Here is a 16,909-nt window from a genome sequence, read left to right on the forward strand (position 1 = left end):
CAAGAATAAAAGAGGGGAAGGGATTTTCCCAAGATCCCACAATGACTTCATGGTTGATTTAGATTAGAAAAACAGGTGATCCACATTTATGTCAGGTCAATTATTCAATATTGTATCTATATGTTTTCTTGATCTCAAAGTAAAAACACAGGCCAGGCTTCTGCAGAATTTATTTTATTGTTAAGCAAATCAAGGAAAATATTATATATTGAATTCCCCAAGACCCAGGCAGAGAAGGTGTGTTTCTATAAATTTAAGCTTTCTGCTAGAGAAAAATCAAAGCAGAACCAAGAAAAGAAGGCCGAGAGAGCCGGCAGCTCAGCACAAACACCGATTCCAATTCAGCATGTTCCATAGCGCTTTAGGTTGATCTTCCCACCACTTTTCCTATCAAAAAGAAAGACAAGATATGCTCAGTACAATATAATTAGTATTCATTGCAGACATTGGACAAGGTTTAACTGTCATCATCTATGTAATTAGTTGATTCTACAGGTACCCATGTTGACAATGTGGCAGAAGTTAATTAAATTCACTTTGAGGTGACATCTGCCCTAATTACAGAAAAAAATGAATCTTAAACAAATTTAATAAAGTGTAGATCTTTTGATTTCAATTGTTTCTTATCTGGGAATAAATATATATACAACTGGGAAAGGTAAAATGACAGGAGAAATAATGGCAAAGAGATTATAGTGTCATAGTTCTGTCCTAATAAAAAATGGAGGCTGTTAACCCAAATATTCAGGCATTTGGCCTTTTATAGTAGACCATATATTTAGTCCTTCTCAGTAATGAGTGTTCATCATATGCAATCTCAACTTACCCTACTGCCCTTATCCTGGAAAAAGTTTGGTATTAATTAGCAGGTATCTATAATAATTCTATAATAATAAAAGAATAATATGCTAATTAGACTGGACAAAAGCTGGGGCTGTGAGGGAAGCCCAGGTCCCCAGTGCCTGGACGGCCTGAGGGAAGCCCGGGTCCCGGGTGCCAGAGGGAAGCCGGTGCCAGCACCTGGGGGAAGGAAGGTCTACTCTTGCACGAATTTCGTGCATTGGGCCTCTAGTCCTATATAATAAAAGCCTAATATGCTAAGTGTCCTACCATTTGTTCGACCGTTCATTTGACCAGTCGCTATAACATGTACTACCACCAGGGTACAGAAGCTCCAACTGATAGGTTAGCTTGCTGCCGGGATCCAACTGATTGGGACTGGGCAAGATAAGCAGGACACGCCCTGGAGCCCTCCTGTGGTCCCTCCCCGGCCCAATCGTGCACCGGTGGGGTCCTTCGGCCTGGCTTGCACCGTCTCACAATCTGGGACTCCTTGGGGGATGTTGAAGAGCTGGTTTTGTCCCGATCCCCACAGGACAGGCCGGGGAATCCCACCGGTGCACAAATCCATGCACCAGGCCTCTAGAGTTATACACAAATATAGAAATATCTATTATGCATTCAATATTTATTCATTTAATTCTATGTGCTTGGCCTTGCAGTTATTGATAAGGAGCTATATAATCTCCATGCTTAGGAATCTTACAGCAAAGTTGAGGAAAATTAAGACATTCATAGAAGAAACTCTAATACAAGAAAAGAATGACAGTGGTAAAGAAGTGAGGTTACTTTTAAAGAGGGCTATAATTCCTTTGATTTTAGAGCAATCAGACTAAGAGATTGATTGATTGAATAAGCTTTTATTAATTATAAAATATGTCTCATCAGGAAGTTCACAATCTATTTGCTAAAATCTATAGTACCTGTTCTGTTCCTTTAAACACATAAATTCAATAAATATTGGTCCTTGATAGAATCTTCCTAGTATACTATCTGTAAAGTTTGAATAGTCTGGATAGTAAGAATGATCCTTTCCTCTATTCTTTGTGGAAAGGCCTTTTTCATCAGAGGAAAAGAGAGGAATGAATGGAAATTGTTGCCTGAGCAACATAGAAATTGGTATAAAATAAAATGCTTGAAAATAATGTGGATAAAGTAATAACTTTTATTGTTTTTTTTTTTTAAATATATTTTATTGATTTTTTACAGAGAGGAAGGGAGAGAGATAGAGAGTTAGAAACATCGATGAGAGAGAAACATCGATCAGCTGCCCCCTGCACATCCCCCACCGGGGACATGCCCGCAACCCAGGTACATGCCCTTCACCGGAATCGAACCTGGGACCCCTCAGTCCGCAGGCCGACGCTCTATCCACTGAGCCAAACCGGTTTCGGCAACTTTTATTGTTAATAATAAATTTTCCCACAAGTTTTTTATGTTTCTGATTTTGATGAATTTTCAAACGTAACTATATTGCTAAAATTTATTGTTTCTGAAATTAATAATAACAAAACATAATTGGATACAATTATTAAAAATCTTATTTAGAAATAAATGGGAAAAAATAAAATGTATCAAAATACTTAAAGATGTATAATTTTTAAAAGTCCCTAAGATTAATCACATTTAATAATTACAATGAAGATTATGCTTTCAAATAATTTATTATGCAAATTGTTATTAGTTTTTGAACAAATTTTTTTTCAATCCATTTGCCTGAAGCTTATTTCTGTTAGCTCTATGGGTGGGTATGAACAGAAATTTCTGGACTATTTCAAGGAAAGTGTGATTGTCTTATTCTGGAAATTTGCACTTGCAAGGGACAGGTTTCTGAGTATGATACTTACGCCACCGCCTTACAGAAGGAACATTTATTGCCATATGTCTGGCCATCAGAGCCACAGTGGGGATTAGATTCCCGAGTGCAGTAGACCTTGGGATCCCCAAACTCAGCACAGTCAACCTATCAAAGTAAGCACAGTGACATGGACATTAGTGCATTCTGTCTAAGGAACTGTTCCACACAATAGAAGCTTTAGGCAGAAAACATAAAATTATATATATATATATATATATATATATATATATATATATACCCTGAAAAATGTATACATACTTTAACAGCTAATAGCACAATTTTGAAATGCATTTTAATAAACATTGCCTTTATAATTATTCAAAGTGTGTATACTTTTTTGTATACACATACCCCATATATGTATATAAATATTTATATGTTATATACAAATATATAAATATTCATTTATATAGTCATATTAATATATAAATACTTTATATATTTATATGAAAGTATATGTATATAAATATGTTTTTATAAAATTATATATATATATATACACATATATTTGTGATGTAAAGTTTCCTGAAATAGAAAATGACCTACTTTGTCTGTTTATCTAGAATGTGTTAAACATAACTGAGACTTTTTCTTTGAGACACAGGATAACCATTTCTGTAGTCACAGTATTCAGAAGTGAGTTGCTTGAGTTAATGATGTAAGGCAGTTACTTACTCCTTACAAATGTAAGAAGTAAGGCAAATGCCATAGGTATGACTTTGTTTGAACACTAAATTTTCCAGTTGAGAGTAGTTTTTGGTCTTTAGGTGACAGTTTTTTTTTTTTTACTGTATTAACCTAATTCTAATAGCACTCCTGTTTTGTTATAAAGATATGGATGATCATTGCAAAGAGCTTCCAAATGTTATGTGATGGCTTGTTAGTTTTCCTTGTGGTTACTACATCCATTTATTCTCTTGAAAACAACATTTTAATGTCTTTATATTAACTTACTCCGTCTCAAACTCTGTAGTATTTGAACTTTTGTGACTAAGTTGCTCTATTTAGGATTCTGAGGTTGCATTCAGCCTTGGTGAGAACACATGCTATGATAATTAATGATTATTGTCATAGGCTCTGTAGAAGGAATGGTAGTAGCCCCTATGCTACTAATATATGCCCTCAGTTACAGTGGTCTCTCAAAAATAGCCTGGAGTTTTAAAATTCTTTTCAATTCAATGTCAATTGAATCAATATTTGGTATGCAAATAACATTTGAGCCATTTTATTCCAAGGTACAGACAATACACAACAGGTAGAACCAAACTTTTCCAAATATCAACTGTGTGGAATGGAGTGCCCTTTAACATGAATAAAGGGACCATACGTTACCCCTCTCCTAGTTTCATTAATAATGTCTTACGTTTATCTATTGCTTCACAATATTTAAACCATACGGATTAACTCAGCTGAGATAACTCTGAGATGCATGTGGAACAAATTATATTAAGCAGTTTACAGATGTGGAAATTGATCCTCAGGATAAGTTAGTAGCTTCCCAATGCCACACAACCAGGAAGCATTAAAAACCAGTGCCTGAACATATTCCTTCGCATTGCTGATTCCAGCTATCTATTATGGCTGATTTCCAACATATTCCATTTAGAGAAATAAAGACCAAGTTCATGATGTACTCTTCACCCCGGTTACAGTCAGGGAAAGTAAGCTGTATTGAAATACCTTATTTAAAAAGTGTGTGGGCACAAATAAGAGGAATCATATCTTTAAGATATTAGCAAACCATTATCTCTATGTATAAAAGCCTAAGTGATCGGCTGACTGGCCGACCAGCTGCCTGGCCAGTAGCTATGATGTGCACTGACCACGAGGGGGCAGATGCTCAATGCAGGAGCTGCTGAGCTGCAGTGACTTGGCAACTGTGGTGACTTGGTAGCTGTGGTTCTTGGGTGACACACCCGGAACCAGAGAGGAGGGAGCCTAATTCCGGGGTGCATCATCTGAGAACAGCCCTCTTGCAATCTGGACCCCTCAGGGGATGTTAGAGAGCCAGTTTCAACCCGATCCCCACAGGCCAGGTGGAGGGACCCCACCAATGCAATCTGTGCACCGGCCCTAGTATACTGATAACACTCTCTGAAGGTTTGTACGGGGGAAAAGCTCAGCAAGAGTCACACAGCTGAGTTACAAAATATCACCTATATCAGATTTAAGGCAACTGAGACTATTAAGCACACATTTTTTATGAAATTTCACATTTCGTACTATTGAGGCTGGGTGGGATGGTGCTTATCAGAGATCTTAGGCTTGGTTGGATAGAAGATGTCTAGGCTTTTATAGTCCTACCTATAGCCCCACTTTTTTCTTACTGCTCTTAAAGATAACGCCATCCTTTCATACTACTTTGGGGATAGTCACCTTTCCTTTAGGGCCCCAAATAAAAAGTAAGCTGCGAAATCTTCAGGGCATGATTAACCATAGGATTTTTTTTTCTCTCAAAAGCTAATTTATTTTGTATTTAAGTCATGAACATACACATTTGCAATTGTGTGAGTCAAGAACAGACTGGAAACCATAGACTTATCACTGATATTTTCATTTATTCCACCAACAGCCAATGGGTAACTAATACTTGTAAGGCATGGTTCTGGGTGCTGGCAATACAAAAAGGAGTCAGTTATAATATCTCCATACGTTCGCCATCTTATTTGAATTAGGAGAGCAGAAAAGAACACAGATAATTACAGCACAATGAGTGAGAGACACCCCAGTGGGCCAAACAGGGACAATGTGCAGGCCGAGAAAGGGCATCTCAGTCAGAGATATGGGTGTCTCTACAGTCAGATCAGCGAGAAAAGAAACAAAAGTCTCTTACTTTAAAGAGACGCCTTCTCAAGCCACCTTTCCCTGGCATTCGACCCTCTGATCTTGTGATCCAGGCTCTTTTGTCCTTTAGAAAGCAGATACGAAAGTGGCACTTGGAGGACATTTACTTTGAGAGCTTCTAGACCCCACTTCTGTGCCCAGACCCACTTTCCCCCCATAGCCCCCTGTAATGAGACTAGGTAGGGCTAAGAATTTCCATAAATAAAACCAAGTCAATCAAGTGGTATATGAACAAACTTCCTTACAATGTAGATATACTTCATGCTTCTAAATTGTCCTGTCCTTCAAGGGTCCCTGGTGTAGCTGGAGAACCATGTTTCAGAACGTGTCCTGTCATTCGCCATTGTCTGGTTGTGTCATCTCAGACAAAGCGCTCACTATCTGCATCTCAATTTTCTTAACCAAAATGTTTTTTTTTTCATTAACAGTTGTCAAGCTTCATTCCCATGGTTGTTATAAGGATCAAATGTGGTCGTATTAGAGTTGTAGAAAGCCAGCATGGAGTATTTGAAATAGTCTTGGACTAGGCATGCAGAAAATAAGGTTCATATTGTAGACCTGCTCTTACCACATTTTGGAAGGAGCTTCAAATGAGTGTTCAGTAGCAGTAGCTTAGATGGTCTCTAAGGACCTTTCCAGCTTTGATAATATAAGATTTAGCAGTGATTCATTCAGTAAAGTGGCTTAAATTAAGCTAAGTCCTTAATTCTTCAATTGGGTGTGAGAAATAACAACTACTGCCTGAATGATTCTGTTGTATCTAGAGGCCTTTCTTCACTCACACTGTGTGAGAAATTTTAGCATGGCGATGGGGACAGAAAAGGGCCACTCTCGGAGAGCTCTGGACATTGGGAAAGATAAAGGATGACTTTGCAGAGCCAATCAGAAATCCTTTCTGTGAGACAAACAGCTAGACAGGAGAACATCAGAATATCTAGTAGGACTAGAAAGAGCCTACAGTTCTCAACTTAAGGAGAAGCAGTCTAAGAATGGCATGCCTTTCCTCTGTCTAAATTTCCTGTCCTCTTTTATATTTTTATTTTGGTCTCCTTTAAATAGAACGCAGACAATTAGTTTCTTAGTGGACATAAAAAAGCAGGCCTAGACCAAGGGTGGTAGGATTATCTTTTCTCCTTAAAGTTTCCTCCAAGAGACCCAGGACAGCCAAAATCCTCTGAATTTATTTAAAATGCCCAATGCTCTATAATGTTAGGGGGGGCTGTACTGTAGACGGTATTAAACTGACCTGGGTTTGAATTTTGCTTCTTCCTCTTACTACCTGCATTACCTCATGCAAATTGTTGACTACTCTGAGTTGAAATTTCTTTATATTTAACTGGAGGCCAGCAATACCTGTCTTCTAGGGTTCTTGTCAATGAATAGTCCTTTGAAAACAGTTTGTAAAGGTTCAAGTATCATGTGGAGGATTGATATTATGGGCACTAACAATGTACACTTTCATATTCTAGAATTTTTGGAGCCCATTATTTCTTACTCTACTTAATGAGGAACTTTGTTCTGTTTTGGTGTTTTTTTAGGTTGGTGTTGGCTTTAACAAGAGCCTCCACTTCTTTTCTTAGTCCAGCTTCCTGAGACTACATCTAGGGACTTGGGTACCAAAGTTTAGTATCGGCCTGACCCCTTGTGGCTCTTCAAAGAATTGTACCTTCAAAAATATTCTGGAATACAGGGACACTTTTAGTACCCAGATTAGTCATATAATGGAAACTACAAAAGCATTTAACTTCACTGGAAAATGAGCTTATATGATCACAGAAATTAACTTAGAAGTCAGGGTCATTGATGTTTTAGTCTAGTATTTCAGTTCTAAAAATAAAGTTAATGAAAATTTGCAAACACCTCTAGGGTGTAGGACTTCATCTGTTCTTTCCTTTACTACTACCCAGGTAGTTACTTCAGATCCTTTTTAATCACACCAGTTTTCTAAACCCCTCCATGGCTTGTGCGCTACTTCCCCTGCTTTTATACCCATTCCACACTACCCAAATGGCTCTACAAAATGATTCAGAATACACCCATTAGCTATTTATAAAATGCTCATCATTTTTTACGATATGTTACTCCTTTTTGAAACCCCTGACTTCTGTAATATGTCAATACTCTGACTCTCTAACTATTTCTTCTCTCTTCCTTTTATCATTTTTTATTTTCTTCCTGACTATTCACTATGTTCATTTTCAAGAAAATTTTATATACTTGGTTTTCCCTCTCTAAGAGCATATGTATTTCCAGATGATACTGACGACTCTTAGGCATTGTTTTTTCTTGAATCTTCATCAAAATTTCAAACTCTAATTCCTATTATTAGAAACGTACAGGACCAACTTTAGATAATAATTTAATTCATAATTAATATTTATATATAGTGAATTATTCTAAAAGTCTCCTTTTACAAGTCTATAATTTAGATTATTAACTATAATCTACCATCAGATGCTTCAGCATGGAGAGGCTTCTTGGAATGAGTAGACTGAGTTAAGTATTGGAGGAAATCTTTCTTCCTTTTGTCTTAGCAGAATCAGAATTAGGCAGGCATGCTCCTAAGGTTAGTTTCAACTTTTTCTGCCTGTCGTTTGGACCGCCACCATCCTTCCAGCCATACAGAAGAGAAATGGTAGCCTTGATGCCATCTGAAAGGTGGCACCCTCCCTCCCCTGTCTACTTGAGTGGAAAAAAGACAGTGGTCTTGGCAAGGCAGGCTTGGTTCATACTGATTCAGATAGCTAAGGTCAGATGGGGCTTTAGAGATCATTGAATCAAAATTTTTATTTTAGAGATGTGGAAACAAAGGCACTGACAAGGGAGGAGACATCTCTTAGATCACACAGGCAGTAAATATTTGAATTAGAACTCATGTATATTGTCTCTAAGATGTTTGAGCAAAGACAGCGCTCCCCAGCACTGGATAATTATGTAGAATGCAGACTGAAAATTTCCCCATGTGTGATTGTTATTTAGTAAGTCTGGCATGGTGTTGGGGATCTGTATATTAGAAAACATTTCCAGTGATCCAAAAGCAAGTCCACTATTAGACTTAGGCCTATTGAAAGGAATAGAATCAGTAAATTTTAAGTGAACTTTAGAAAACACTGAAAATCTGGGAAACATTAAATATCTTTGAGATCAAAACCTAAATAAGGGAAGAGACTTGAGTATCAATGAGAATTTCATATTAAATTTCATATATTTTCAATCTGTGGGTAATGGTTTTATATTTTACTACCTAGTGAGATACAAAATGGGTTGGCTGGATCCCAGGTCCTTTCATTGTTTTTTTGTTTTAATATTTAACATGGATTATGCTACCATATGGGTTTAAACATAATAAGAAATCAATTTTAAGATATACAATTTTATATACAAGTACAAACACATGTGTATGTATGTGTCACACACACAAGTGCATGTGCACATACATTGAGAGTTAACTGTAGGGCATCATCCACTGAAAGATGCATTTCAATTTATGAGAGTTTAAAATTGGAAGGAAAAAGTCTGATGTAATATACTAGAGTTGGAAGAGGTTTTCAGCTCTTTTGCCAACTTGAACCAGTTGGCAGTAGTATCTGGAAACTTTTGATGTCAAGGGTTCCTGGGCACACAAAGGCTAACAAAAACAACTGCCAAGGTCAAGTAGAAATGTTCTTTCTGTATGGACACAGGAGTAGGACTAGCTGAGCAAATACCACCTGTCTGTGGTTTTTGATGCTTAGAACAAGCAATCTGAGGAAATTTGATGGATTGATTTGGAAAAAACAGCAGCCAGACAATGAAGATAATTTGTCCCCATTCCAACTTTTAACCCAAATTGTACTTACATTTAAGTGAAACAGTCATGTGTACGCAATATAGAGCAGTAACCACCTTTGTAATAAGCAATATTTTTTTTTTACTCTTGGTGGCCTTATTTCTATAAAGGGAAGAATAACCTCTGATCTAAATCCTTCAGAAGCTGTTAATTATTAATCAACAACTAATCTTTTTATAGTTTACCAAATACTTCCACATAGTTTATATAATTTCAATCTGACTACAGTTCTGTGAGGTGAATACGATTATCCTTTTATTTTTTTTTTATAGTAGTGGAAATTGCAGCTCAGAAAACCTGAGTTACTTGCCCAAGATCTCACAGTGAAAGCAGTGATAGATTCATCCCGTTTTCATTTATACTTGCTTTACTTTAACAAAACCTGAGAATGGGTATTTAAGGTCTTTTAACTCATAGAGAAACTGTAGTTAAAATTTTATTTCTCCCACTGATTTCTGCATTTGGCCTGCTGGTTCATTGTTTTTGCCCTTTTGCCCACAGACAAGCCTCTCTTTGGGCTGGGAATACCAACCAAGCACCACCCAGGTCTGAAGAATAGATAAAAATATGCACTGACCTTTTCTCCTTGACTGAAGACACCTGAAAAAAAAAAGCACAAAGTCTGAACACTGTAATTTCTGAATGTGGAAAACGTGGGATTTGCAAAATTGGGAAACCCTCAAGGCTGGAATGATACTTATTCTTGGTTCTTGGTCATCTCAACAAGTCATGGCATGACTGTTTGATTTTCCAATATCTGTTCACTTCTCAGGGAGCAGTAGACACTTGGGAAGTGATGAAAGGGGATGGACAAGGTTAAGATCATATATCTTAGAGGTTGGGAGGGGAGGTGACAGAAAATCGTTTCAGAATCTGGACATTCATGTTAGAGTTCTGGCCCAGTTACTAATCCACTGTGGAAATGACCTCATCTCTGATCTTTGGTGAATTTGGGTTGGAAAGTCTCCTCTAACTTTGACATTTCCAGGTTCATTGCACTGCCTTTGTTATAGGCAGTTCAGGAAGAGATTAACTTTATTTGTTCTTTGAGGTCAAAATTGCTTTTCTGTTCTCTATACTCAGCTTTAAAGACTTAGCCAAAATATAGACTGGCAAGGACAAACTCATTTATTTTGCTACATCTCTCTAAATTCCTGAAAGAGGAAACAATCTATAAATACAGTCTTGATTCTCTCTCTCTCCCCCTCCATCTTTGTAGCTATGTCTGTGATTTTGGGTTGTGGCTAATTAGCTCAATGGTTTTAAATGCTGAAATAATAAAAAATGTTTGGTTCAATTCTGCTCTGAGCTGAATTCTGGTCATTTCTGGGGAACTCCTAATGCCAGTGACACCTGGCATGTTTAGCCAAAAGCCTCCTTGACGACAGAAAGTATGAGTAAGTGTCATACTTAAAGGAGGACAACTGGAAATACCTTCAAGTACATTCTCTATTAATGGAGATGAGGTGAGAACAGGGCTTTTAATTTTGAAATAAACTTGATGGCAATCTACTGTAGTGAGTACCAACCATATTGCAGCAGTATTATTAAAAATACAGATTTTTAGGACAATCACTTGAAAATTTCATTATATAAGACCAAATAGGGCCTGGAAGTTTAAATTTTTGTAAGCACTAAAAGTGAGTTTTATGACCCAGGAAAAGTCATTATTACAATTCTCAGCCATTTCTTCACTGTACAAATCTTTGATCAGAAGAGGAGAGATTTTGTCCACCATCTTATATGTAGAACTACCAGGGCAGAAGGATGATTAACATCAGCAACACCTGAGTTCAATACAGTGGTCATATTATTGAAGTTTAATAATGTTAATATTAATAGACATTTGTTAAACTCTTACTAGATCCCATCCACTATGTAAAGCACGTTACATGCATTTTTCTCATTTAATTCCACACACAGGAATATTCTTTTTATAGCTGTATTTTACAGATGAAGAAACTACTCAGAAAGGTCACACACTATAAAATGGAAATGCTAGGACTGAAACTCAACCTTAAGGCACTTAGGCATTGGCCTTCCCAAATACAGATTTATCTATGAAGGACCATGTTTTGGTAAATTGAGTGTCCTGGTACATAAGATCCAATGAAAAGATCATAAAGAGAAGCAATGAGGATATCAATTAATTTCTGAGAGCATCTTAGCCAGAAAATTTTTATACAGTCTCATCTATTTTATGTCATCTTAGCAGGTGACAGAAACATCATTTCAGGTTATTTAGCCTTATTAGTCAAACTTATTCTATAAGATCACAGTAATTTTTTTCATATTTCTAAATATAACCAGTTTCCAGTGAAAAATGACTTCTTTACCTATTCAATCTCAGGGAAATATCTCTGATAGCCCCCAAATTCAATGACTTTTGTCACAGCAAGTGATAGGTCACACATGTAAATTTCCAAGATCCAGTCTTATTTCTAGAACTCTATAAATGAGAGAAGATCTCAGAGAGCTGAGCTGTCTCCAGTTGACACAGTCATAAATGGAAGACATGGGTCTAGGTCTTGAGTCTAGAGACTCTAGTGTGTTCTTTGTCTACTATAACATCATTGGGTGGAAAAATAAAGAAGGAAGGAAAGAGATACAGTGTCCTGTTCATTCGCATGGCCCTGTACTGAAAAACATTGGATCAAAGTACAGTTGTCCTTTGAACAATCCAAATTGATAGAATATTTGACTATTGCTCATTATGGTGCCCAAAGATATTCCCCTTCTTGAACAATTGTTTAGTTCCCCAACAACACATATGCTTCAGTATTCTAAGACTGGATACCTTTTTCTGAAGGATTTTCTAATTGAGTTTCCTTTTTCCCCTTGTTTTAATTTTAATTGAGTTCCAATGACTGTATAAGAATAATGAGTACAGGGAAGCTTTCTTCTTAGAAGAAAATACTCAAGTATTTAAGTAAATATATAAGACAACTAGCCTTCCCCCAGACTAGTTTTGTGGAACAAGCATAAACTGTGATGTCTAGAACATCTGATCAAATTCCAAATTCTACTTACGAGTTGTAAGTCCTTTGCCAATTTTCTTACGTTTTGTGCCACAGTTTTCTTGTATGTAGAATATAGATAGGAATAGCTTACTATGTGTATTGGAGATAATGCATAAAAGCTCTTAGTACATGCCTCGAATATAGTATATGCTCAACAAATGAAAGTTATTTTTATAATTATTACTATTAACATTTTCATCATTATAACCATTATAATCATTATCATCATTATGATAATCTCTCAGAATTGGTCTTTCATATCAAAATTGTTAGAATTTTGAAATATGGTGGGTAAATATACTTGTTATGTCCAGTTCAGCGTAACTATTGGATTTTAATTTTAAAGAAAAAACTCACCTGAGAAAAAGCAGAAAAGAGCCAGAGAGAGGAGCAGAAAGACACCTGATATTTTCATGGTGCCAGTTAGCTCACTCAGATCCAGGCTGCTTTGTCCTACTCAGGTTCTCTGTCAAGACACTTCCCAGAGCACTAAAACACACACACTTGGACATATATATAGAGACATGAAAGGGAGTTGGGATCTCCACCTTCTTTATAAAGTCACATTCTAAAACCATATGCAGTCCTGTACATTTAGACATTTTTTATGACCTGTCCCCGATGTAAAGAAATGCTTCATCATTTCCATCAATCTTAAAATTAGGATAATTATGTGAGTCGTACCTTAGATCTTATTAATACAGGATGTCATTTTCCACAGGTAAGCTAGATTTCCCTAGCAACCAATACATCCTCCCTGTTCTTCCCTCTATAGTTTCACTATATTAAAGGGATGAGTCACTGGTGGGGCCACACTTGATGTTATGTCTCTTTTAGACAGGCCCTACATGTCTGTGGTCCAGGTGAGTAACCACAGAGGAATGGAATCTTGGGTGTAACTAAGATTTTTAAAGTCCACATCACCCAAGATGTACCTAAAGAAGATAGGTATTCTACATTGCCACCAGAACCACATCAGTAAAAGCATTTTCTGAGCAGAAATCAGCCTGTTAATTTTTAAAAATATGATTGTAGTCAAATGGCAGTGATTTTCCATTTTTAAGTCAAAATGAACAAAGGAGGAAATGTCTATTTTTTCTAATTTGTAAAAAGTAAATTACTAATTTGTAAAAGTTACTGAATTGAGGAATATTTAATATTTCCCCTTTTCCTGAAAAGTAAAGAAGTGGTTATAATAAAACTCTTTATGTTTTAACTCCTTGAACATATGCTTTTCTACCAGTTAGATTAATTCCATTAACTATCATGGCCAATTTAATTGCGGACAGAGCAAAAGATGGATGCCATAGATTTCTTGGGGGGGGGGGGGACAAAAAATAAATAAAGAATGGTTATAGTGATAATGACAAGATCTGTCTCAAATCATAATCAACTACTTAAAAATATCATGAAGAAAAAGTATAATAATTTAAAATATGGGAAGAATATGCAAAATGTGCCCAATTTAAATTCAAGTGATTATTGCAATGTTGTACAAATAACTCAGAAATTATAGATTTAAATACATCCATACATCTATATTTTCCTTTAAAATTAGTCACTTTGAGAAAATATATACATAGTATAGATATTTCCTTTTCTTCAGGACATTTGTTTTCTTTCTGGAAAGTACATATTTTTTAAATATTTAATTTTACTTATCTCAAAATTTAGAATGAAATTTCTGTCTTTGAGAAGGGGGAATTTATTTTCTTTTACAATCAAAAGATATTACTGTTTAATAAAAAATGAAGCATGATTATGATAAAAATAGGAAGAAGTTGCTTCTCTGACAGTTTTAAGAGACCTGAACTTAAAGGGAAGAGGAAAAAGGAGTACAGTCAAGAAAGAGTGGAAAGGAATAAGAGAGAAGGAACTATTGTGCTTGGCAACTATTAAGTATTTTCATTCTAAGGTAGTGTGATGACATACACTCACTTATAGGTAACCTTAAAGTCCTACATAAAATTATAGGACAGATGTTAGACACTAAAAATTTCAAAGACACCAATGAACAACCTAAAAAACAAGATGTTTTGAAATTTTTCATAAACACTTTATGGGAGTAGTAATCTGGGAATATTTAGAAAACAGTAATTGGGAAATCGCTTAAGAAAAGCTATGGAATTTTCACATAACACCTTTGTCTACTTGACATGATCTTTAATTATTTTGGCCTTGTTGAATGAGATAAGATAAAGGGCCGGGCTCAGAAATTTGACATATTCCATAGACTTGGTTTTAGGTACTGCTGCTTTCCTCCTTCTCCCCTATCCTCCTCCCAATGCCTCCTCCTCCCTCTTGTGTTCTCCCTTTCCTTCCCCTTTCTGATCAGAATATTTGGGGCCAGTCTAAGCATAGTCCCATGTCCCAAAATGGCAACAAATTCAAATAATAATAAAACAAATAATAAACAAAAATGTAAGAGTAGGAGCCATGGCACTCCATCAGAATGGCAGTTTCTTCTCCTCCTATCATTTATTGTAGTTGCTTCTCATCCTTTGTTCTAAACTCTCAGAATCACTGTTGGCCTAAATGTTACTCTCTCTCTTCATCTTCCATGCTATCCCTCCCTACCCCCCCATTTTCCAAGAGCTTTTCTTCAACAGGTGTTTTTGATAGAATGATTCTCATCTATTTCTATTTCTGAATGGTTTCAATTCTTTTTTCGTTTTTATTTTTTAGACACTTACCCTCCCCTTCATAACAAAGCTTGGGAAAATGGAAGATGAAACAAGTATTGAGTCTGGGCGGGTATTGGGGAGAGAATATTATATCACAAGGATATATATTTTAAGAAGATTGGTACTTTGAACAGTAGTTTTTATTAGATTTCTGAGCCCACGTGAAAGATAGGTTTTTTCTTTTCTTTTTATAAAACATAAGGAAATGGCTAAGAAACCTTCTGTGGGAATCACTCCTTAAATAAGAAGCTGAAATCATAGGAGGTTACTGAGAAGTTACAGGCAATATTGACCTCTATTAAAGTTGTGTATAATTCTAGTCTTTTGGCTGCAGAGTAAGTAGATGAGAGCAGTTTGAATTTTGTTTTCTGTAGCACTCTGAAAGGAAAATAGAAAAAGATTTAATAATCATAACATTTAAAGGTAAGTTTCAATGAATTAAATCATGAAAAAAAAAGAAAAAAATGAAAAGAAAAGGGGGTGTAGGAGAAAGCAGTGAAGTCAAGCCATCTTACAGACAGTAGAATGCAGTCTCAGCAGACATGTAGTTAATTTCCAAAAATTAGCTATGCACATTTTCATTTATGTAATTAAAGACAAAAACACCGTGATATTATATTTTCCAAGTATCATATAAACCCAATACATTTACTCACAAATACTATTTGGGGCCAAATACACAAAATCATCTACATTTTAAAAATTCTGATTCTATAATTTTTGTGATACAAGAGATTTTTTTTGGCACAGTTGAGGATGCTTTTAATTCTATAATTTTTGCTGCTGGTTCTACAATATCATTTTGCCTGAGGTGCAGCTTTATTGCTTTTAGAAAGCTTAGGTCTGGGCCCAGGGGCATACACATACCTGTTTATATGTTTTAACATTTTGTTCATTCATATAACTATCCCCTAATATTGTTCATATGTAGCATGATGTGTTATTTTGAAATGTCACTTCTCAGACACTGATGTCCTTATCTCTAAGCCCTTGAGCCCTGCCACTATTTAGTACAGGTCATGAGATAGAGAGGTGTGTTTTTAAAAAAGAACAGGCACCACCTTAATCAAGGAAGTCATTGCTTAGCATTAAATTATGAAGTGGCTTTTTAAATTTTGTTAACATTACTAGCCATACAATAGACTAAAATCAAGAATTTTAAATTTAGCTACAATGTGAAAATCAAACTAAGCCATAATATATAGTTTGCTACATAAAACTTTTGAAAGTTAACTGATGCTCTAATATAGTATTAAGAACATTTGTGTTTCATTTAAAGAGTTCTCTCTTCCTAATTTTCTTTTTTTAAAATTCATTTTTAAGGCTAAATTTTGTATATCTGATTTTATATTAAGCCTCCTCAAATATCTTATATCAAAGCTTAGCATTAATCTGAATAAGATCCCAGAAAAGAACATTATAGTATAGATTTAGTAACAATTATGAAAACACTAGAGGCCCGGTGCAGAAAATGTGTGCACTGGGGGGGGTGGGGGGGTGGTCCCTCAGCCCAGCTGGCATCCTCTCACAGTCCAGGAGCCCTTGGGGGATGTTCAACTGACTGATGTCCTAAGCTGGTGGTTGGACATCCTTAGCACTGCCATGAAGGAGGAGAAGCTCCCACCACTGTCACTGTACTCGCCAGCCATGAGCCCAGCCTCTGGCTGAGCGGTGCTCCCTCTGTGGGAGCGCACTGACCACCAGGGGGAAGTTCATGCATTGAGCGTCTGCTCCCTGGTGGTAAGTGCGCATCATAGCAACCGGTTGTTCCACCATTTGGTCAGTTTGCATATTAGCCTTTTATTATATAGGATGCCATATCCTTAAGTGTCAA

The 16,909-nt window shown here is 36.2% G+C and overlaps 1 protein-coding gene across 2 annotated transcripts; it reads right to left on the bottom strand.

Moving 5' to 3' along the window:
- Positions 1-158: 158 nt before the first annotated feature.
- Positions 159-13,051, bottom strand: LOC118659097 (serine protease inhibitor Kazal-type 6). Of its 2 annotated transcripts, XM_036315146.1 has the most exons (5): positions 12,749-13,051; positions 9,949-9,971; positions 5,532-5,606; positions 2,688-2,803; positions 159-387 (listed from the first exon to the last, which is right to left on the bottom strand). In XM_036315146.1, exons 1-5 carry the CDS (start codon positions 12,804-12,806, stop codon positions 342-344), a joined length of 318 nt encoding a protein of 105 aa, XP_036171039.1. In that variant the 5' UTR covers positions 12,807-13,051; the 3' UTR covers positions 159-341. The 2 variants fall into 2 exon arrangements, with proteins under 2 accessions (XP_036171039.1, XP_036171040.1); XM_036315147.1 differs by lacking the exon at positions 5,532-5,606 and having other exon boundaries at positions 12,749-13,018.
- Positions 13,052-16,909: the final 3,858 nt, after the last annotated feature.

Source organism: Myotis myotis, unplaced genomic scaffold (assembly GCF_014108235.1).
Source record: "Myotis myotis isolate mMyoMyo1 unplaced genomic scaffold, mMyoMyo1.p scaffold_m19_p_6, whole genome shotgun sequence".
Lineage (NCBI taxonomy): Eukaryota > Metazoa > Chordata > Mammalia > Chiroptera > Vespertilionidae > Myotis > Myotis myotis.